This window comes from Nelumbo lutea, chromosome 7 (genome assembly GCF_056320005.1).
Source record: "Nelumbo lutea isolate HS-2025 chromosome 7, American lotus-T2T, whole genome shotgun sequence".
NCBI lineage: Eukaryota > Viridiplantae > Streptophyta > Magnoliopsida > Proteales > Nelumbonaceae > Nelumbo > Nelumbo lutea.
In genome coordinates this window covers 22,021,798-22,046,201 of record NC_142690.1, presented here as the reverse complement: position 1 = coordinate 22,046,201, position 24,404 = coordinate 22,021,798, and the positions used below count along the sequence as shown (strand labels likewise).

Genomic DNA, 24,404 nt, shown 5'->3' with positions numbered 1-24,404 from the left:
TGAAAAAATGAATAGGAAATTGGTTGGATGGAAAAGTAATTCCTTGTCGCTCGCAAGTAGACTAACCCTCATTCAATCCTCATTAAACATGATCCCCCAATTTATCATGAGATCATTTAGAATTCCAAAAGGGGGTCATTCAAGACTTGGAAAGAAAATAGAGAACCTTCTTATGGTCCAATAACAATAACAAAGATAAGAACCCTTTTATTTTAGTCAATTGGAACCGGGTTTGTTCCACCTAGCTTATGGGTGGTTTGGGTCTTAAGAATTTATTTTGGATGAATGAGGCTTGTTTGGCAAAACTCAGAGGGAAACTTTTTGAATTAAAATGAAATTTTGTTGGTTCAAGTGGTAACAAAAAAATATTTGGGTAAAGATAATCGTTGGGAAGTAAATCCGAAGAGAGGCACAGGTTGGGTTATTGGAAACGGAAACTCCACTAATTTTTGGATGGACAAATGGGGTGATGATGAGCCTCTGATCAAAGATGTTGATCCTAACAAGATTAGCAACCGGAACCTTAAGGTTAGCAAAATTATTAATCATTGAACATCTTGTGTGCAGCCCTTTTATATTCCATTCCGTTTTATAAAAAAATAAATACATTTGGAACTTATCAATACAATTTTTTTTTTTAAATAAAACATTTTTCACATAAAAATTCCACTTTTAGCATTAAATGCTGGTATCATTTCCACTTCTTCATGAAACACCAAATTTGATGTTTTTATTATAAATTCCAACACCAATTCAATGATAAGATAATTTCTCAAAAATTTGTATTGGTAAACCCCAAACCTTTGATGCCAAACACAACCTAAATAAATAAATGAAGATAAAAGACAATGAACATAAAGGGCTTCCATTCAATGCTCTGGTTCCAAAACAAAGTTCTACATGCATTATCCAAAAACCTATAAAGATATGATTTCTCATGGTTTTTCAAGAGAAACTGAGAAGTAAGGCTCTATCAATGACACAAAATTTGTAGAAATCCCTACTTTTCAAATTAACACAGCATAAGTGACATAGAATATTAACATTGATGATTGTTCGAAGTAAGGCTCAGTTTGGGAAGAATACAAATATAAATATGTACAATTAAAATATAAGGTTTTGAAATATTAGGATCAATTTGAGAAGAGTACAAATACAAATATATACGGTGCAAATACAAGGTTTTGCACTGAACATATTTGTATGGGGGCAAAAAAAAAAAAAAAACTTGTTCATGCTAATGGCTCACTTTGGCATCAATATGGTTTGTTTGTTTGTTTGTTTTGGACAACTCCACATACATTTTCAATGCCCTCATCAAATGTATTCATTAGAGATAGGGAAAAGAAAATTTTGACTCCTATCACCACATACACCATACTAACAACGTTGTGAGCATTCACTTCTCTACTACTTAATAGGCATGATGTAAGTTTCAAGGTGAACACACTTCCTCTGCAGGGTGCATAAGACATGAACACAGTTCCTCACGCTATAGCTTATGGGCTTTGCAAGGTGGGCCCACGTTGAAAACCCAAAAAATTAGAATTCACTTTAATTGAGCTAATAAACCAACTCTCCCGTAGATTTTTCAACATGCATGCCTCAATCAACATAGCTCAATCAAAGATGGATACCTCCCAAACGTGTTTTAAGCCACTTTTAAGAGGCTACTAAAAAGTTTATTCGAGAAACCTTTCTTTGTCTGAATGATGGCGAACTTTCTGCATATTACTTTTCACCAAATATAAATTTGGGAGAATGACTGTTCAGTCTACCCCATAATTTTTAACCCTATCGACCCCTTTTTGTAAACCGAATCGGTGGTATCAATTTTTTCATTTTGCCAAACCAAAATTGAACCAGAACTACCGATTAACCGGTCCATCGGCTTCGGTTTTTGACTGGTTTGGCTCTTTGTTTTTTTGGTTTTTTATATATTTATAATATATATTATATAAATATATGTATAATATTATATTATAAATAATAAATGATATATAATATATTATAAATATTTTAAAAATATATAATATATTTGTAAATAGATCATTATAAATATAATATAAGTATATATTTATATATAATGAATATATATTTATATAAAATACATAGAAAATATGTGACATATATTAAATATATATATATAATATACATATAAATATATGTACCAGTCAGTTTGGTTAACTGTCGGTTTTTTTATAGGTTAACCGAAATCCAAACCGGTCTTTAGGTTTTTCAAAAATTCTAAACCAAAACCAAACCAACCAGTTCGATTAACCGCATTTTGCAGTTCAGTTTTCTCGGTTCGGTTTGGTTTTTCATGGACACCCTACCATACAAGTGGGATGAATCTCGACCATGGACCAATGTCAAATTCACGGGTAGGATGCGGTTTATAGAGAGGCTGTAATTTCAGAGTTCTCTGGTGGAGGGTAGTGTACTTCAAGCTGAAATAAAATAGCTTTTGGGTTTACAAAGTGGGCTCTATATGAATTAACTTTAAGCTACCTTTGGTGAAAAATCCTAAGAGCCTAAACCATCTGATAATTAGTCATTTTTTTTGGGCTGCCACTTAAGGCTCTTTAGATAGCTTAGACAGGGGGGCTCAAAGCATCTTCACCAGCTTGGTTGAATGTTCAGCTAAACCCTTTTAAAAGGACATTACTTTTAAGCTGTTTATGTTGGGTTTACCTCACAAATGGCTGTTCAAAGTTCGGTCTACTGCAGTTCTAGTGCGGTTTGGAGAACTCTGATCAAATCAGTAAATTACAATATGATAAATTATCAACCCAAACTAAACTAAACTGTTTTGGCATGGAAACCAAATGAAACCAAACCATTTTATTGCGGTTTGGTGTGGTTTTCTAATATGGTTTGAGCCGTTCTATGTTTTTTTTTGGGCTTAATCCAATTAGAAAACCCAAATGATGCCCCTATCCTCCCAATGTTTTTTTTTTTTTTTATGTTCATGTATTTTCATATTAACATCTTGAGAGGTGAGAGAGAGAGAGAGTTTAAAGTTAAAACTTTTATTTAATTATTTTATTATAAAAATAAAAGAGTTTATAAATTTTTTTTTTTTTTATGTTCATGTATCATACGATCCAAATCAAACCGAATCAAATTACAATATGATAAATTATCAACCCAAACTAAACTAAACTGGTTTGAATATTTATGGTTTAACATTTTGTTTTAATTTATAAAATCTAGTAAACCAAACCAAAGCCATAATCTGTAATTTAATAAAATGCAAACCAAATCAAACAAACTATTTTGAAATGCAGACCGAATCAAATTTGATTCGGTTTGATTTGGATCGTATGATATTTCTCAAAGAAAAAAAGTTTATGATAAAGATACCAACCCTTAATGCGAAAAGCCTTTATGTGAAAGTCCTCTTAAACAAGCATAAACAGGCCATGTTTTAGGAGTGCTTTTTTATTTAAACGAACTTTTGAAAAGTCACTTTTTTGATAATTCTAATTAGCTGAACACAATGGCTGTCTGGGCTGTAAAACAAATGATAATATGAAGTATGAACCATACGTGTTTTAAGACTAATATGAAGAGTTATCATTGGTTCCACAGCCCCATCTCACTTTTTGAAATGTCCATTTTCAAAAACAAAAGGAAAAAGTGCGTTTTAAACATTATACTAATAACCAACTTTTTAATCCAAAATAGCTTCTTATAAATATAAAAAGGGTTTTCAAATAGGATACAATAAAGACATAATGCCCAAAAATCTTATAACCAATCAACCAGTATAAAAAAGTGGTAATCAATTAGGAAGTATTAATCAAAATTGATGGGAGATTTTGATTAGCATAAACTCTCCTGGTATCATGCCTTTTTAGTATTATATATTTTCCCATATAATAAATTAAATAGAATTTTTAATTTTAGGGTTATACTAGCGTTTAGCTCACATGCTAGCTGATGGAGAAAGATTTGGCCTGACCTCTTGGTCATACAACACGTGGAAGTAATCGAGGGTGACCTAGCAGGAGCAACAGCTCGGTATGGCAATACGCTCAAGGCGCGAGCTCCGAGAGGAGGAACCAACGGTCCGAGCTCCCCAAACTACCCGAGGCGACTTGGCCTACGGGTTCGAACTCTTCCTTGAGCTCTACCTCGGGCTCACCAAGGTTGTCGGGGGATGTAGCTCGGTTCGTGGAACCTGCATCTGACCCCCTTAAGAAGTTGTCTATACTGTCCGAGTTAGACATCGGGAGGAAAGAAAAACCAGGAAGAAAGTACTGACTCACCCAGAAAAAGCTAATGGACTACGGAAGGTTGACGCGAGCTAAAACTTGGACGCGAGCTCAAGAAGCAAACACAGGAGAAAGACGATGGAAAGCGACTGGGGGTGCCCCACTATTTATACCACAGCGACCGAAAACCGATGGCTCTGATTGAGGCAAATCCAACGGCCCACGATCAAGCTGACTGCATGCCTCCTAAGACCGAGATGTGACTGGTCACACGTCTTTGGAAACTGAAGCAGCGTCGGCGCACGTCTCCCAACATTGAAGGCAACAGCGATGCATTTTTTCAAATTTGAAATAATGCCCGCCGTCACATCTTCTAGCATTTAAAGACGGATTGGCGCGTTTTTTGACTTTTTGGCGCTCGAAGAATCCGGAAATCTCCTGACGTATGCACACTTTACGCCATCAGTCAACCGTTTGAAGTATGGGTCAAATCCACCTGTCACCTCGTGAACTCCCCGCGCCAGGGCAAGACCCTTAGCGCGAGGAGTGGGGGCAATTGATGGAGGAAGATTTGGCTCGACCTCTTGGCCACCCAACATGTGGAAGCAACCGAGGGTGACCTGGCAGGAGCAACAGCTCGACACGGGAGTACGCTCAAGGCGTGAGCTCCGAGAGGAGGAACCAGCGGTCCAAGCTCCCCAAAAGGAGCCCGAACTCTCCCTTTGACCCCGAGCCTTACGAGGAGCGCAAAGGGCAACAACCCGAACTGGCCCACCCCAGGGCAGTTTGGGCCACACTTCTATCCAAACTCAAAATTTCACCTCGCACACCACTCCAGCACTTCGTCTCCAGGGCGTCGAACTGAACAACCGTACCTGACACCAAAGGAGTTCGTATCCTGAGGCGGCGCACCTTACTGACTTAGGATCTGACGCTTGACAGCCGCACTTCAACGGCCACCTGCCACCGCCACCTCCAGTCACAGAGATGGCTTTGACAAAGAGAGCAGTGGCGGTTGTCTGCCCTAGCAGAGGTGATGACACCCGAACTGACAGAAGTGCAGAGGTAATGATACTCGACCTGACAGGAGCTTGGGAGTGAGTGTGCAAAGTGGTTATAAAAGGCCATCTTCCCCCCAAGAATAAAGGTACGTGATAACTTTGCGCCATCTGGTTTTTTTTTATCTTGCCTTTGAGAAAATACTAACTTGAGCTTCGGAGCACTCTCACCGGGTTCCTCCCCGGAGACTACTCGCTTTCTTCCCCGTTTCAGGCACCTTTTGCTCTAGTCAGAGGCAAGATCGTTGATAGCTAGGACCGACCGGATTTCACTCCATCACTAGCATTTGCCTTTTACTTTTTTTCCGTTTTTTTAAATGATATTTTTTCCCATTCAAAGGAGATTTTTTTATGGGGTTCGGTTATGATATTGGATAGACATGATATCCAAAAATTTTGTGACCAATTAACCAGGCGAAATTTATTAAAATTCACGGGTGATTTTTGATTGATCAAAATTCTTTCAATATCATGTATTTCTAGCATCACAGATTTTCCTCTTTTTTATGAAAAAAACTTCACAAATTCTTTTTCACTAGAACTGTATTTGGTTTGAAGGAGAAGGTAGGAAAAAGAAGGAAAAGGTAAAGAAACTTATACAAGGTTTGTATACCTTTCCTTTCCTTTCCGGCTTTTCCTACCTTTTCCTTCAAAGCAAACACACACGATTTTTAATTGCTTTTGACTTCTTGAAGATCCGACACGTATGCGTAAATGAACTCGATACAAATCCCACACGTAAAATGGTTCCCATGCTCCCAGCGAGGCAGCGAAGGTCTAAACCCGCATCCAAGTCATCTTCCCCATTCGTATGCGGATCAGTGTTCGGTGAACCATTTTCCTACCTGAACCGATTAATGCTCCACATTCGGGCATGGAAATTTCCATCCACTTTCTTTCAAGAATCCTTCAAATTCCTTGTGTCCTTTTCTAGCTTTGTTAAACAAACAACACCGAAGCGACGGTAGGGAACGACAAGTAAGCAATCATAGTTCATCTATTTACCATTACCATCCCCAGAAATTACAATATTACCATTTTGTTCAATGGCAAGAAATTTTCCTCCGCCCTTCAAATTCTCTGTCTGGTAGTCTGGTTTGTTTTCCTTCTCTTCTGAATTCGTTCCTCAATTTGCGTTGTCGTCATCGAATTGGCGCCCCAAATCGGATCAATCCAAGATCAGTGCTTTATTCTTTTCGATCTTTGTGAATTTCGGGCTTCTAGGGTTTTCAGAAAGATATCGCTTTAATCTTTCTGAGAATTCTAGGGGAGGAAAATGAGCTTCCAGGATCTCGAATCTGGTCGGCCTTTGGCTTCGAGGCGAGAGTTCATCAATGGAAAACAGGATTCTACGCAGGCCGTTGCTTCGGGTGTGTTTCAGATTAATACTGCCGTTTCTACGTTTCAGCGTCTCGTTAATACCCTCGGAACTCCCAAGGATACGCCAGAGCTCCGGGAAAAGCTGTAAGTATTTTTTCCTCCCTTTTGAAGTTCGAATTATTAGTATCTTTATTGTTTACATGCAATCCTTCAGGAGAATTAGGGAGAATTAATTGTCCTTTCAGTGATAATTTTTAGAGAATTTATAAGATGTTTATTAGCTTTTGCTTATATCTGAATTCCAGTTTTCAAGCATCAAAGAATGTAACTTGGTATTGACACTAGGATGGTCGGACTGGATAATATCCATGAATGAGGTGTTTCTTTATGTGTCATTGGTGTTCGCACAGTTTCACTTCATTCATGTGCAGTTCTTACTTCTTACAGAAGGTTATATCATTAATTACCAATTTCATGTATTGACGTATTAACGAGTCTCTTGCTTCTTTTCCCAAGTGGTTGGTTTTGTATAGTAACTTACTGTCTTTAATTGTAGAGGGTGAAATATGAATTTTGTATTACAAAATGACGTTCAGCTTCACCTAGAACATAATCATTTCTTATTCATATTAATACGAATGATGTAGCTATATCGGGCAAGTTTTTGTGTTTAATAGTCGAGATAAGATAATAGTGAAAAGAAAATAGTGCAGGTAGGTGAAAACATTAGTGCCCATTATACTTGTATCAAGTTTTTTATGAGTTTGGCCCAAATTCCTCCCATCCCCCACTCCCATGGCACTTCACTCCAACTTCTTATGGAGCTTCTGCCTAGGAATTTTGCTTCATTCATAATTTTATTTATCTTTTTACAGTTCATTAGGCATGATGTTTCCAAGGGTGATAAAGATGAGTTTTGGGGAGATTTTTACTGGAGTGACACTGTCTTTAAAATGAATGTTTCCTATGTTCTGCTCTATTTTCATCCATAGAAACCTTTAAGTTATTTCCCTTGACTCACTTTCCTAGGTTGGTTTGTCATGGTGTTTTGGATTTAGGTGAGGTTGAGAGACCACAAGGTTATTGATGCTTTGCCATAAACAAATGAAAGAATATATAGTGACAAAAAGCTGGATGTCAACACCCTAATTGAAATTATCACATTGGCTATTGAGAAGAAAATAATTTAAAGGAGTAGAAATGTATTCTATACTTAGAGGCAAGGTTTAAAATGTTGGCAGCAGTAGAGATGTCAGTTCATCTGAAATTCTGAAAATAGGAAACAGTGAAACACATTGGAAATGTCATATGGAAATATGGCAAAAATTGTGGAGTTAGAGTTAGTGAAAACATTGTGAAATACTATAATGTTTTATAAGATGGTAAAAGAAGCTGAGGTATTCTCTGTAGATTATTATCTTATTCCAAACCATCAAATGAGGCTAAGGAATTAAGGTTAATAGTTTAAGTTAAAACCACATAATAGGGTAAATTAAAAGTTCAAATAAAATTTAAGCTCACAAAGAGTGCAAATAATAGTACTAGATTAACTGAATGACCTATTACACAAACAAAAATTAATATTTAATATTACATTCCAAATGAATTTCGATCTGGCATAAAGTGGTAATCGTTTTTGTTAGGTGGTGATAATATTGATGCTCCACATATTTGCAATGTTGTTTCCAACTCATCATATTATAATACTATCTTGTGTACTCCAAAGAGTGGAAGTAGTAATTACAGGAGAATATGTCAATATCAGTAATAGTTCATGTGAGTGCCTATGGAAAAGGAAATGTGTGCCAATCAAAAAATAAATATTAGGAAATATGTTGACATTTGAAACCATGCTTATTCTTATTCATTTATGACCAAAATTATCCATAAGTAGAGCACTGCTTATGCAAAAGGTATACGCTCTGGGTTAAGCATCAAAATACACAGCCTATACTTTGTTCTAACATGTACAGTATAAAGCACTAATATTGCTTTCACAACCTAGAATATATCATTTAATCCTCCTATATCTTTTTCTTTTCATTGTTAACTGAATCCTTAAAGGCTGAAGTATTGGCACTCCCACAAGGCCTAAGACTAGCAAAGTAGATTGCACTGCAGCGTATTGAAATAGAGGGAGAAACAAAGCTAGTAATCTCCTGGATGTGCAGAAACAACCCAGGAGCTTGATTTTACAGGCAAACTTTGAGGGAAATTGCAAGGTGCCAACCAGCTGGTTGGTAAGGTCTTCTGCTGGTCATAGTGGAGACTTGGGATCAAATCCCGCCTGCACCTAGGTTGGGGGATGGGAGGTGGGTGCAACTTTGAGGGAAATCGAGAAGCTAGCGAGGGAGGTGGGTGCAACTTTCAGATGGGTTAAGGGAAGTGCTAATGGAATAGCAGATTCATTGGCCAAACAAAGAGTCCATAGGGAACATTATTTCTGGGCAGCATTGTAAAAGCTAAAAGCAACATATGGGTGGCCGGGTATCCAGTCCCAGCTCTGGATGTACTTGTAATCTTTTAATCAATTAATAAGTTTACTTTTTTCTGATAAAAAAAGGATTAACCCATCACAGCCCTGATAGCCCTTGTTACCTATCCAATTACACCATTGATCTATATGTTGATGTTGACCATGCTATTCCTTGCCCTTGAGATTCACCTAATCTGAACATTCAGCTCCCACATCCATTTGCTTATATCCCTTAGCATATTCCTATTCCTCCTCCTATTACTTCTAAATGGCATGTTTGTGCGAGGCCTGAACAATGATGATTCAGGATAGACATGCTAGCTTAGGTCTCATCTGCAACCATTAGGGGATTAGCTTGTTATAAGCTGAATATATATTGAGCTTTGTATGCTGATAAAAAAATATGTAGAGTTTTGTAAAAATTTCTGGAGGCAATTACTCTCAGATCTGCCCTTGCATGTACTGTCTTTAAATTTTGATTCCACTAGAGTCAGAACTGGTAGGTTTGCTTTATCATATGAAGTGAACAGAGAATATTTCTACCAATTCTCAGGCAGCTATTGCTTCTATTGTATACCAAATGCTTCTATTCTCAGGCAGCTATTTAACTCAAAAAGGCCTTGTCCCAACTATAGGGGATGAAAAACTAAAAGAGTCCTGATATATGAATTTGGCTATTTCTTGTTGCATGCAGTTTTGTATAACAAAAATCATTCGAGAAATATCTTGTACTTGAAACATATATTATTTTAATTGGTTGAACTTCATTTTGTTCAAGTAATGATGAATTGATTCGTTATTTCATGATGAACCTTTTGTTTTGTCCTTAATTGATCCTCATAATATATTGAAATGGTTGGCAGGCACAAGACAAGGCTACATATTGGACAACTGGTAAAGGACACTTCGGCAAAGCTTAAACAAGCTAGTGAAACAGATCAGCATAGTGAAGTTAGTGTAAGTTTAGAGACAATTTGCTTCTATAATAAATATGAAGGTTATTTTTGTTTACTTCAATCTTTTCCTGGAAGAGGCAAGATGACTGATGGTTAATGGCTAGCATGTTGGTTGGGATGGGGCAGTTAGCAACTTCAGGTGTGTGTTGTAAACAGCCAAAATTACTAACTAAATAATTTATTTCACTCTGTTGCCAACCCTAAGGGTTCCACAATTGGATCTTGGTCTGCCAACCCAATCTTGGGACTTGAGAAAATTAGATACTCACGGTGAAAGTGAAACCAAAGTCATTGTTTTGAGTTTTTTTTTTTTTTTTTTGATAAATTAACTGAAGAATTTGTGTGAAAATACTTGAGAAAACCCTGGCCTGTCCAAACTAGACAGCAGGGATTATATAAAGAACAGCATTAAGCTGACAGTACAAACAAAAAGCAGAAACAGAAATTACAGAAGTTAGAAAAGAGTCCTGGGCCCTGGCATCCATCCCCCATACACATCCTCTTCTGGTTACGACTGCCCTGGTTAACCTCTAAGCTAGGGAGTAGGCTGAAGAAAGAAGAGCAGTTCAGACTTCTTCTAAAGGTTACTGCTTCCCTTTCATTGACCTGAATCTCCAAGGTGGTTCCTCCTCTGAAGCAAGCCAAGAAATAAGCACTTGGCAATCCTCTTCTGTGATCACATCCCTCCAATTCTGTAGTGCCAGCAACTTGAGACTAGGGCCACCATTTCTGCTTTCAAAGAGTTACCAATGCCAATAGCCCCTGAAAAGCTTAATCCTATGTTTCCTCCCTCATCTCTTACCACCCCTCCCACACCAGACTTGGCTCGGTTGCCTAAACAACACATATCAAAATTGAATTTTAATCTGCCAGCTTCAGGAGGTTGCCAATTAATCTTCCACTTTGCTCTTCCAAGTGATGTACTAGCAATAATATGCTACCCTCTTAGCAGCCATCTGCACGCCTTGAAATTCCTCACATACCAGTGTTCAATGTGCATTTCTTACTTAAATCAGTTCATTTAGGGTTTCCACTCCATATTCTTTTTTATTCTTTTATTTTTTGATAAGCAACAGCAAAGATTTTATTAAGAGAGAAAGATCAAAGAACTCAGCCAACCAAAATTGGCGACAGAATACAAAGCAGGCTCCAACAAAAAGGAACAACAGAAAAAGCTACAAAAAAGAATTACAGAATGCTACCAGGCCCTGGCTACCCCCACTCCAGCTAAGTTTTCAGAATCACCTGCCCTAGCTAAAGCCAAGGTTCAAATTTTCGATACAATATGCTCCATATCGGACATATTGTATCATATCATCAGGTCTCCAATATGCCAAATAAAAGGTTTTTGGGGTTTAGACAGGAGCAGGCCTGCCTAAGACCAACCCCCTGACCTTTTTTTTTTTTGAAAAAAATAACTAAAACAAAAAAGAAAAGAGGGCTTGAACATGCGTATTGGGTGTATTGAGACTTTGAACCATGGCTGAAGCATCTGCCAAAGAATTTGCACTTCTAGGCACCCAGTTTAATGAGTTATTCAAGTTGTTGCCTAGAGAATGAGCCGTCTGATCAGAGGTCTGAACTTCCAATGGGTCTCTTCTTGCATATTCATCCAGCACATTATCTTTTGGCAGTCTCCCTCCTAGTGATTTAAAAGGTGCACCTAGGCACACAGGCGAGATGCGTACCTTAAAATGCGCTTAGGTCCCTGGCACAGCACTTTCAAAAGGCACGCACCTGGTGTGCCTAGTGCTTCATCCCAGTTGCATGCCCTTTGAAGATTTGCGCATTTTTTCTGTTTTGTATATCAAGTGGATGGGCCAGAAGCTCCGCCCCCGGACCCTTGACCAAACCCCTCGAGGCAAGACCAAACAAGTCCAAATTAGTGGGCAGTAGTTGTGGGAGATTTCTGAAATTTGATGATAAAAATAGAACATGGAGAAGCTGGACATGACAAGAATACTGGTGGAAGTGGCAGATGTCTCTGGTATTCCAAATAAGTTGGAGCTTAAATTTGCAGGGGAAAGGTACAGACTGAGAATTATAGTTGGAGGAGAAGATGGTACCTATCTAAGGATGGAAGAAGAGGTTTTGAAAGCAGGTCATGAAGAAGTAGGTGCAAAGATGGGAAAGGAGGGGTGGGAGGAGCTCGAGCTGGAGAGTGTTTGCCAGAGGAGAGGAATGGAGACAGATAGGAATTTGAAGAGTTGTCAAGAGGAGGGAGAAGATGGTGAGGTGGCAGTATCAGAGGGTAAAGAAGAAGACATGGAGGATGGTGGGATGAGTGGACTGTAGGGTGGAGGACACGTGGAGGATGGGATGGGTGAGTCGGTGGAAGTTCAAAGGTTGAGCCAAAGGGATGGGAAAGGAGATAGTGAACAGGTAAAATTAAAAATACAGGAAGGGGCGGGGACTGGGGACCACTATTTTAAGAGATTGAGAAAGGATTTTAAAGGGGGAAACCAGAATAGAAGGCTACAAGTGGTAAAAGGGAAGCTTATTACTAGAAAGGGTAAAATATTTTCAAAGGGGTCAAGATCCCATAAGGTTAGAGAAGAGATAGAGGGAGAGAGACTTCGAAGGAAAACTGGATTTGGGTAGTAACAAGGTTTGAGAAAGGAAAGAAAATCACAGTGGGAGAAGCCGAGGAGTAGCCAAGGAGTTTGGGAGTGGCTCGAAGCTGGTGAAAAACACAGAAGCAGATGAGTAAGAGTGTTTGCAGTTGAATTGCAAGGAAGGGCAGAAAGAAAGCGTGCCGGACCAGAGAAATCAGCTGATTGAGGAGCAACATTCAAACATTGATGTGGGTGAAATAGTAGAAATTGGTAATGAGATAACGGAGGGGGAACGAGATGGAGTGATTCAGATTTTGGTGGCAGCAATGGACACTATGGAGAGACTTCCTCATGGTTTGAAAGCCCTTGACATAATAGCACAACTGAACATAGAGGTGAGTTCTGCTGATTTATCCTCTTCACCTGTGCTGGGGATCTTAACATGGAAGTGGAGGGATAGGGAAACCAGAGTTAGAAAAGAGGAGGGTAGGGGGAGGAGGTGAAGAGAGAGTTTTCTAGTGTGGTGAAAAGTTGATCATCAGCAAAGGGTGTATAATAGAAAGAGAAGAGCCTTAGTGCAGGAAGGTGGAGGAATTGAGGATGAAAGGGGAGAAGTGGAAGTTCAGGAGGACTGGAAGAGCTGGGAGAGGAAATAAGGGGTTAGAGGGTATTGAGGGAGGAGAACAGTAATGGGGGCAGGGTGGGCATTGAACAACTTGTGGAAAGCCAGATGCTGGTGGGAAAGTCTCTTGGGTTATTTTTCCTGGGCAGGGAAAATGTGATAATAAAAGCAATAGGTCACTTTGAAAGGAGTAGAAGAGAAGAGTATAATAAAAAGAAAGCTATTGGGGAAGGTGGTGAGGTGTGGGAGGAAGGAGAAGGGCAAGAAGAAGGTTTAGTTGAAGTAGAGTGAAGGATGTTATTGGAAGAGTGGAGGTGAGGGAAGGCGGGGGGGACTCTAAAGCTTAAAATGAAGCTGATGTCATGGAGTGTGAGGGGTCTAAGAGATGGAAAGAGAAGAATGGTGGTTTGTGGTTAGGAATGTGCTGAGAAAATACAGACTGGATGTGGTACTGTTACAGGAGACAAAACCGGAGATCTTTGATCTAAGATTGAAAAATGAAATTTGGGGTAATAACAGTGTGGAGTAGTTGGAGCTGACAGTGGATCATTTGAAAAGGAGAGGATTCTTCATGGCTAGTATATCTTACCTGTGCAAAGAGGAGGAGGAATCAGTTAGTCATTTGTTTATATCTTGCACAATTACTGGCTTCTTATGGAAACTCTTCGAAGCATTGTTTGGTGAAAGAGACTTCAATCCAAGGACCCCTTAAGTGATTTTCTCTTCATGGCCAAAACTCAGAGGCAGGAAGAAGGCCAAGCTGATTTGGAGTTGCTTACCTTTCGCTATTTGCTGGAATGAATGGAAGGAGAGAAACAGAAGAATGCTTGAAGACTAAACATGGAGCTTTGATAGTTTGGTAGAGGCTGTTGGTAAATCAGTTTCAGTCTGGGTTGGTTCTGCCAGAGTTTGCACAAGTCAACAAAGAGGATCTTGTGGACAAGCTTGGGGATATTTAGGGGATGCCAATTTGTAACTTGGATGGCTTATTTTGAGTTGTATCTTCTGTTGTTATTTGTTGGTAGGTGTTACCTTAACACCTTATGAGTTTGTACTATTTTCTTTTTTTTTAATGAAATCTTTCCTTTTACTATAAAAAAAAAAAAGAAAAATCAGTTGAGTAGAAGATCAAGACTGTAATCAGTCTTGAGTCCTAGTAGATTTTAGGTTTACAAAAGCATAAGAAAAGTGAGAGAAAGGATAAGGAAGAGAAGAGAAACAGGAGAACACAAGGGGTTGAAAGGAGGGACAGATTCTAACACATCTGCCGCCGCCACTCTCTTAGTATTTATAGGTTATGTTCAGTACATAAAGGAAAGGACAGATCTGCCCTTAGTACTTACATGATAAATAAGGTAAATAAAAAACTGAATTAACAAACTGACCCAAACTGACACTACTATAACTGAAACAAATAACTAAACATGCTGTCCTACGAACACAGTGGGGACCACTGCTGTGGGGCCCACATCAGTGTTCTCTACACTCCCCCTCAAGTTGGGAGTAGATATCTATCATTCCCAACTTGGATAGGTCTGTCTCTAACTTCTTCCTTGGTACAACCTTGGTGACGATATCCGCGAGCTGCATATTAGATGTGATATACAAAAGACACACTTCTTGTGATGTGACCCTCTCTCGCACAAAATGTCGATCAACTTCGATATGTTTAGTTCTGTCATGCTGCACTGGGTTGTGGGCTATATTAATAGCTGCCTGATTATCACAATACAACATTAAGGGCTTTTCATAGTCAATACCCAACTCTTCAAGTAGTGATCTCAGCCATAAGATTTCAGTCACTCCGTTAGCCATTGACCTGTATTCCGCTTCAGCACTGGAGCGGGAAACAACACTCTGCTTCTTACTCCTCCAAGAGACAAGGTTACCTCCCACAAGGGCACAATATCCAAAGGTAGACCTTCTGTTGTCAACACTCCCAACCCAATCGACATCTGTATAGACCTCCACCCTCATGTGATTATTGTTCTTGAGCAGTATACCTCTACCCAGGCAAGAAGATGAGAAGTTCTAGGGGAATGCATGTACTGGCTAACAACACTAACTGCATAACTGATATCTGGCCGAGTGAGGCAGAGATATAGGAGCTTTCCAACCAACCGTTGGAACATAACATTGTCTTCAAGAGGCTCCCCGCCCTCTACACTAATCTTGTGATTTTGTTCAATGGGTGTATCAGCAGGCTTAACACCCAACTTTCCAGTTTCCGCCAACAGATCTAGAACATATTTTCTCTGAGAGATAAAAATCCCCTGCTTGGATCTAGCAACCTCAATACCCAAAAAGTACCGTAGTGCACCAAGATCTTTCACCTCAAACTCTTGATGAAGGAGCTGTTTGAGGGACTCAATCTCATGGCCATCATTTCCTGTCACCACAATATCATCAACATATACCGCAAGTAGTGTTAGAGAGGACTCCACCCTCTTGATGAATAGTGTATGATCTGACTGGGCATGTACATAACCGAACTTTCCAAGGGCTAATCTGAACCTATCAAACCAGGCTCTAGGTGACTGCTTCAAACCATACAATGCCTTGTTCAGTCGGCAAATTTTCTTACCTGTCTCTGTATCATAGAATCTAGGAGGCAACTGCATGTAAACCTCTTTCTGTAAGTCTCCATTCAGAAAGGCATTTTTAACATCCATCTGGAACAAGGGCCAAGAATGATTTGCTGCAAGGGATAACAGAACTCGGATGATGGTCATCTTGGCTACTGGGGCAAAGGTCTCCAAGTAGTTTATATCATAAGTCTGGGTGAACCCCTTTGCGACCAGTCGGGCTTTGTACCTTTCAATAGAGCCATCAGCATTATGCTTCACAGTGAACACCCATCTACATCCTACCGGTTTCTTTTCTTTTGGTGGGTCAACCAATGCCCAAGTATTATTCTTCAACAGGGCATCCATTTTGACTTGCATTGCATCTTTCCATTTTGGAACTGATAAGGCTTCTTGCACTGTTCTTGGAATAGGGACATTGGCAATGAAAGTGAGATAGGACCAGTAAGAGGGAGATAGGCGATCATAGGATAAGAACTGTGAGATGCTGTGAGCTGTAGATGTGGTGCAATGTCGTTTCCCTTTGCGGATGGCAATAGGGAGATCAAGGTCATCCACAGGAGGGGAAGTGGCAACAGTGGAAGGTGTCTCAGTAGGCTTTGGATCTGGAGCCGCAGAAGGAACTGGAGCTGGCCGGGACTACCGATGACTAGGATCAACCTGACTGCATTGCCTATGATAGACTCTCAACTCCCGATCCCTCTGACCACCCTCACCACTACAGCCTTCATCACCCAGTGGAATAGGTAAAGGAACAACCCCACTCCCACTGCGCTCCCCCTGAGGAAAGAGACTCAAAACAACCCCACTCTCACTGCTCTCCCCTGAGGAGAAACCCTAGGATAATAGGGTGTCTCCTCAAAGAAGGTGACATCCATGGAGACAAACTTTTTCGTTGAAACCGGATCATAGCAGCAATAACCCTTTTGAGTTTGTGCATAACTGAAGAAAATGCATTTGGAGGCCTTAGGTTCAAACTTGGAATGATGAGGCCCGAGAAGCTGAACGAAACAGGTACAACCAAAGGTTTTAAGGGGAACAATGAACAACTCCTCGTCTGGGTATAGAAGGGAAAAAGGGGTTTTCATATCAAGAACCCGGGAAGGAACCCAATTAATGAGATATACTGCCGTGAGGATAGCATCACCCCAGAAGCGAATAGGTACATTGGAGGTAAACATAGTGCTTCTAGCCACCTCCAAGATATGCCTATTCTTCCTTTCAGCAACGCTGTCTTGTTGTGGTGTATAAGGGCAAGTGCTCTGGTGAATAACTCCATGGCTAAGAAGGTAGGAGGTCAATGGCTTAGCAAAGTATTCATTTGCATTATCAGATCTAAGGACTTTGATTTTGGCCCCAAACTGAGTGAGAATCATCTGATGGAAGTTTTGGGTCAGAGCAGGAACCTCATCCCAAGAACGCATAAGATAGGCCCAAGAAAAGCGGGTATAGTCATCAACAAACAGTAGAAAAATATCTGTACCCACCCATAGAAGAGATATGATATGGCCCCCAAACATCAGTATGCACAATATCAAAAGAGGAATTACTCCTTTTATTACTCAGAGAATAGGAGGTTCTACAATGTTTGGCAAACTCACAACTCTCACACCTCAACTTTGATAACTCAACAAACTCAAATAAAGTAGGAAACAGACTCTTCAAAGACTTGAGAGACAAATGACCTAATCGATTATGCCAAAGCATAACCAGACTCACAAACTGAGAAACAAAAGACTTCTTATTCACCGACTCCTCCCGACGAGAACTCTCTCCAAGCAGATAGATCCCGTTCGTCTCACGGCCAGTCCTAATCACCTTCCTCGTCTCCAAGTCCTGAAAAACACATCGGTCAGGGAAAAAGGTTACTGAACAGTTCATGTGTTTGGTCATACTACTAACTGAAAGCAGGTTAGTATCAAGCTTAGGAACATACAAGACAGAAGATAAAGAGATAGTATCCGATAGCTTGATGTCACCCTTTCCTGAAATGGGAACAAGAGAGCCATCAGCAATGGATACTCTATCTCGGCCAGAGGACAAGTGATAAGAAGTGAATAATGATGGCAAGCTAGTCATATGGTCGGATGCACCTGAATCTATTACCCAACAGTGGTCAGTATTAGCTGGAGCTGAAGCATGGTAAGCTGAGGCTTGAGTACCTGAATGTGCAAATGCAGATGTGGCAGGAGCTGATGGTGACTGAGATGGCTGAGCTAAACTCCCAACTTCCTTTTCCAACTGTATGAGAGCAGCCTGAACAGCGACTAAAGTCTCTAGGGATGTGCCTGATGAGGATGCTGAATCAGTGTTCACGGCCACATGAGCATTACCCTTCTTATTTCTTAGTTTTGCTGGGACCAAGTGAGGGTGTAGCTTCCAACAAGTATCTTTTGTGTGCTTTGGTTTCTTGCAATGTTCACATACCAGGTCCCATTTATCTTCCTTCTTCCGGTCCCTTTCTGGATCACCCCCTGACTTAGGTTTAATAGCTGTTAGGGCTGGGAAAGGGGGCTGAGGCTGCATCATGACTTTCCTCCTTGTCTCTTCACTATGCACCAGGGAGTATGCTTGAGAAAGGGTCACATTATCTCTTGTCAATATCTGTTGTCGCACAATGTCATATTCTGAATTCAAACCAGCCAGAAACTCAAACACCCTATTTGTCTTGACTTGCTTTCTGTGAGTCTGTGCATCTTTGGGACTCTCCCACTCAAGGGTCTCTAGATGGTCAATCTCATGCCACAAGGATTTCAAGGTAGAGAAGTAGACAGAAACTGGCTTCTCTCCTTGTTTAAGGCTGTTCACCTCACACTTCAGTTCATAGGCTCTGGTAACATTAAGGGGTTGGGAATAGGTTTCTTTCACAACATCCCATATCTCTTTGGCTATCTTTGCCCACAAGTAATTTCGGCTGATATGTGGCTGTATAGAATTACACAACCATGCCATAACCAAATAGTTCTCTTGAACCCACTTGGTGTATGTTGGGTCCTCCTTGGAAGGTTCTTTCACATCTCCCAAGAGGTAACCCAGTTTTCCCCTTCCTCCAATAGCCATCATGGCTGATTGAGCCCATTCCAAATAATTTGACCCATCAAATCTCACAGTTGTAATATGAAACCCGGTTTCAGATACACTACCATAACTGTTGTTTCCAAAACTACTTTCTCCCTGACCTTTAAACTCCATCTTTGGTCAGGAATCAGTGGCTACAAACTGTTAGAGTCACTACACCAGAAAAAAGAGTGAAATCAATGCAGGTCTGATCTGAAACCAATCGGCTATCACAGTATATGTAGGAAACCAACACAAATCTGATCTGAAATCAATCGGCTATCACAGTATATACAAGAAACCAACACAAATCTGATCTGAAATCAATCGGCAAGCACAGTACTAGGCAGTCTGTCAAGTTTTTATCCTCTAGAAGAGCAATCTGAGATGCTATTTTCTGAAACCACTGTTGTGGGGCCCATTGCTGTAGGAGCAGAATTAGGGTTTCAACTGTAGGTCTGAAATAAGTGCTCAGCTGCACTCTCCAAGCAGTCTATACAAGTGGGACCTGTCGTAGGGTCAATATGAAACCCTAAAACTAATCACCTCTGAGAGAAGGGGGGTTCGGCCCAACAGTCAAACCCTAGAAACAAACTTAAAACAGTTCGGCCTCTCCTTCTAGATAGGTCCAACCTATCTCAACTGATTGCAGTCTCTGAAACTAAATAAAAACTTACTAATGGATTTCGGTTTACTGCCTTCCAGGGTTACCTGAACCCTAACCTTCGCTGCTTCTTCTTGATTACCAACTCTCTGCAAGCCGCGGAAAGTCCTCAACTGCTGCGAACCTCTCCTGGTAATCTCCAAGAATCAGCCGCCGAATACTTCTTCATAAGCTTCCAGCTCTAGCTAGTCCTCATGTGGTCGGCTGGACTAGACACACATGAGAAGCCCTAGATAGGCTCTGATACCAAGCAGAAGATCAAGACTGTAATCAGTCTTGAATCCTAATAGATTTTAGGTTTACAAAAGCAGAAGAAAAGTGAGAGAAAGGAGAAGGAAGAGAAGAGAAACAGGAGAACACAAGGGGTTGAAAGGAGGGACAGATTCTAACACATCTGCCGCCGCCACTCTCTTAGTATTTATAGGTTATGTTCAGTATATAAAGGAAAGGACAGATCTGCCCTTAGTACTTACATGATAAATAAGGTAAATAAAAAACTGAATTAACAAACTGACCCAAACTGACACTACTATAACTGAAACAAATAACTAAACATGCTGTCCTACGAACACAGTGGGGACCACTGCTGTGGGGCCCACATCAGTGTTCTCTACAAGTTGTCATTTAGTCATCTAGTAAATAATTTCCCAAAGTCCCTCCTGTGAAGCCCAATAAACAATGGTCCTAGATTCTCCTTTGTCTCTCTTCTTGTCTTTCCATTTCCACCCTTTCTTTTCCATTCTTTTGCCTTTCATTCACCTACACTGTTGCAGGATCACTCACATGGCTATCCTCATGCATTTACATACATTGGAAATCCTTGTATTTTTCCCTGAAGCCTTTAAAATCTAGCATGTCAAGTAACTTATTATTGAATTATTAATTTTTTTTATGCATGTTTTCAGTTAACTGAGGTTTTGTTCTTAGAATGTGAATCTTTTCCAACTGCAGGCCAGCAAGAAGATTGCTGATGCTAAGCTTGCAAAAGATTTCCAGGCAGTTCTTAAAGAGTTTCAGAAGGCTCAACGGCTTGCAGCTGAGAGAGAAACAGCATATACTCCTTTTATTCCCCAGGCAGTCCTTCCTTCCAGGTAGTTCTGGTAGCTGTATGGTCACAGACCAGCACAAGCATCAAGATGAAAATACTTTTCAAATGTATTGTTGGAAATATTGACAGTCTCATTTTAATTTTTGAATTGGTATTGTTCAGTGGCTACAGAGGCTTTATAGTTTTGTTAGATTTAAGTGTGCATATTTTACTAAAATTATGCTTTTAAAAACTTTTAATGCAGCTATACTGCAAGCGAGCTTGACATAAGTTCAGGCAAGAGCCCTGAAGAGCGTGCTCTTCTTGTGGAATCTAGAAGGTTAGTTCTGTTTTCAACGCAAATTTGTTGATATGGTAGTTTATTCATAATTTCATTTTCACCTTCCATGCTCTTTTTGGTATTCTAGTTTTTATATATATTTTTTGCTATCTTTTACAATAATTCTCATTGATTTGTTATCACATTGTTGTTGATTCTTGTCAAACTAGATATGATGCTATCACTTGAATGATTTTATGATACTTTCTTCACCTAAAGATGTGTTTGAAGTTCTTTGGAAAATGGTTTATATTTTCATCAATGTTCCTAAATTCTGACCTGGTTTGAGTTTCAGTGAGGAGATTGATTTAGGAGATAATGTGCAATCAAGAAGAGGCTGATTTAGGGAAAAAAACAGAGATAGGTTTAAAAGGAGGAAAAAAAGCTATTTGGAGTTCTTTTAAAACCTTCTTTATGAGCCACTAGTTGTTGCTTTTGGGTTCCTTAACCAATATCAGTTGTTGCTTTTAGAAATCCTGAGTCTTTTCTTATTATGCTTCTATTATAAACACACATATACATACAGACATAACAAAAGGCTAAAGCTCTCGTTTCTTGATTATGACCTTAAGCTTGCAATGATGAAGAGTCTAATAGTGTTTCCAAAGATGACGTTTTTACCTATTACTTCCATCCCCTTAATTTTTGACAGTAATTTTCCAACTTCCAAACCATAACAATCCAATCTTTTCTAGTATCATGTGTGGGTCATTTTTTTTTTATCAATATCATTAATTAAGAAGAAAACTAGTACTATTGAAGAGAAAGAAGGGGGAAGGGATAAACTCTCTTAGCCCCTTCCCAAATGAAAATATTACAACACAGCCCAAAACAAGCTATTCCTTCCCACCCCTTGTTTAGCAAGTGTATCAGCAAAGGCATTTTCATCTCTTCTGACCCAATTACGAGACACCTCTATTACATCTATTGCAATGAATGACTTGTAATTGGGTCAGAAGAGATGCAAATGCCTTTGTGGATCATATTTCAACACCATTTTCTTTTTGAAAAAAAGTCATATTGATGTAGTAGTCACAAATAAAGGGGATGGATCAAATAGTCAAGGTACTCTTTCTTTGAGGAACAAAGATTGTAACTTCCTAATTCATCAAAAAAAAAAAAAAGATTGTAACTTCCTATCTAGGCCTATCTATCTTTCTTTTTAATGTTTGTGAAATGAAGAAAGGCAGCAATTGTTTTGGGCATCTTTGTAAAACTTGTAATGTTTTAGGGCTGATAATGATCATTAAATTAAACTTGTAATGTTTTTCACATATTTTTAATATAATAAAAGTTCCATTGATAAAAAAAGTATTTGTGAAATGAAGAGCATAAACTAATGTAGTAGTCACCAATCAGGGGGTTGGATCAAATAATCAAAGTACTCTTTCTTTGAGGAACAAAAGATTGTAACTCCCTATCTCAGCCTATCTAAACTTTTTTATGTTTGTGGAATGAAGAATACACACTAACATATTATTCTTTATTTCGAATTTGCATATGAGGCTGGGTGCCTGGGTCAGTATATTAAATTTAGAGCATATGTTTTTTGTGGTCAGCTTGTCAGTGCCTAGGCACCAATTGGTCAACACCTTGACTAGGGAGGTCAAAATGATTAATCATTGCCTTACGGAATTGAGAACACTGACTTGAACCTACAAGGCTACAAGCCTACAAGCCTACAAGCCTACAAGCTTTGTGTCAGTAATACAATGTTCTAACCAATTGATCTAATAGGATTTTTGAAATATTTCATTTCTTTTAGAAGTTATATTTCATTTCTTGATTCTGAAAATTTGAATATAATTTAATCATTTTATTGAGATTTTGGTGTTCTCCAACCAAATCTAAAAGCTTGTCTGGAATTAATTAAATCGGTAAAATTTAGTTGAGTTTGTGCTTTAATAAATAGGTTTGTTCTGAGTCCACATTTCATTAAACAGCCTCTGTTAAATTTGTGGGTTTCCTGGTTGGATGAAAATGCAGTAACTTTCAACTTAAAAAAAAAAAGGAGCTTCAAGTTTTATTTCCTTGTGGCCACAGACAGGAGGTCCTGCTACTGGATAATGAAATTGTTTTTAATGAAGCCATCATTGAGGAGAGGGAGCAAGGGATCCAAGAAATCCAACAACAAATTGGTGAGGTCAATGAGATTTTCAAAGATCTAGCAGTGCTTGTCCATGATCAAGGAGCAATGATTGGTCAGTCTTTCTCTGGTTTATTTTTGTAAATCTGTCTAATCTGTTATACTCACTGTGAAAAGAACTGTGTAATTTCAGATGAAATTGACTCTAATATCGAGAATTCCCATGCTGCAACTGCACAGGCAAAAGCACAACTTGCAAAAGCATCCAAGACCCAAAGATCAAATTCATCTCTGGTAAGTTTTAATGACCTCTAGGTTTTCTGCTTTGAGAAGTATAGGATAGTGCCTGCACCATGGACACTGTATTGGCAGAACTTGGATGGCATCTTTAGGTTTCCAAGTGATGCTACTGAGGAAAGAGGTTGCATTCGTATGACCTGAATGAAAGTATGCAGTTAGATCTGGGTGAAAGGTCCATATTTGTGATTGAACAAGGATAGTCTATGTGTGGTGGGCTATTGCATGCCTTTTTCTTTATCTGTTTTAACTTCATATTTGAGTTAGATTTTTTTCTTCTGCTTTTGTTAACCACATTAAATTTTCCCTTGTGCAGACCTGCCTGCTGTTGGTGATCTTTGGGATTATTCTGCTCATTGTGATTATAGTCCTTGCAGCTTGATCAGCCAAGTTTTTGTCTCAATGCTTGTTATATGATCATGTCGTTCCAGAGATCCTGTCTGGCTGCAGTTCATCTCATGTTTCTTATCAATTCCAAGCTGCATGGTGTATGATGTGGGCCAGTGGTTTGTGTATAAACTTCTGTTTCTTTTGTTTTAGGGTGTGATTGTCTTTTACCTTTTTTCCTCCGTTGCCTGTGTTAGCAAGTCGTTGCTTTGAGTTTTTTTTTTTTTTCAAAGGGGGGGAGGGGTGGTGTTAGAACATATTGTGTAATAATCCTTCTATTATCAGTTAATTTAATATTCTTTGCTTCTTGTTCGCATTTCTATGTTTCGTCTGGTCCTGGTCTGTGCTTGCTCAACACCGAACCGAAGTAAGGTTTACTCGTAAATGGATAGCAATCTTTATCTTACACATCATGTTCAATGATGATATTCCATGGGTTCTCAAGCGACCGACACTTATAAGGCTGCGTTTGGTTGCAGTACAAATTTCATTTGCTCCGGTGTAAATGCATGGACGTGGAGAATGGCCGAGTGTAAATTCTGGTATACTTTGTTACAGATTTGGCTTTTTCTTATTTCTTATTTGTTTGTGAGAAGTGAAATAGGAAATAAAATGAATTGACCTTCACAAGGTTCAAAGCATATCGTCTTGGAGGCTTCCCGATACGCCTCTACAGAGGCTTTTGGGGTTTATTTGAATCAGATTCGAAAAAAAGATTAAAAAAAAAAAAAGCTATTGATACTCTCTTATACGC

The 24,404-nt window shown here is 39.3% G+C and overlaps 1 protein-coding gene across 4 annotated transcripts; it reads left to right on the top strand.

Annotated features, from left to right (window-relative positions):
* Positions 1-5,940: 5,940 nt before the first annotated feature.
* LOC148845613 (syntaxin-22-like) lies at positions 5,941-23,966 on the top strand. 4 transcript variants are annotated; one of them, XM_088954010.1, is made up of 7 exons: positions 5,941-6,742; positions 9,938-10,031; positions 20,465-20,604; positions 20,806-20,880; positions 22,924-23,081; positions 23,160-23,260; positions 23,580-23,966. In XM_088954010.1, exons 1-7 carry the CDS (start codon positions 6,555-6,557, stop codon positions 23,643-23,645), a joined length of 822 nt encoding a protein of 273 aa, XP_088810136.1. In that variant the 5' UTR covers positions 5,941-6,554; the 3' UTR covers positions 23,646-23,966. The 4 variants fall into 4 exon arrangements, with proteins under 4 accessions (XP_088810136.1, XP_088810137.1, XP_088810135.1 ...); XM_088954011.1 differs by having other exon boundaries at positions 6,220-6,742; positions 23,207-23,260; XM_088954009.1 differs by having other exon boundaries at positions 6,259-6,742; positions 22,867-23,081; positions 23,207-23,260.
* Positions 23,967-24,404: the final 438 nt, after the last annotated feature.

What these genes read in the sequence shown, in the direction of transcription:
- LOC148845613 (XM_088954008.1), top strand. Translation starts at nt 6,555, where the DNA reads ATGAGCTTCCAGGATCTCGAATCTGGTCGGCCTTTGGCTTCGAGGCGA. An exon ending in CCAGAGCTCCGGGAAAAGCT is followed by an intron (nt 6,743 to 9,937) that starts GTAAGTATTTTT and finishes AATGGTTGGCAG; the next exon opens with GCACAAGACAAGGCTACATA. An exon ending in AAAGATCAAATTCATCTCTG is followed by an intron (nt 23,261 to 23,579) that starts GTAAGTTTTAAT and finishes TCCCTTGTGCAG; the next exon opens with ACCTGCCTGCTGTTGGTGAT.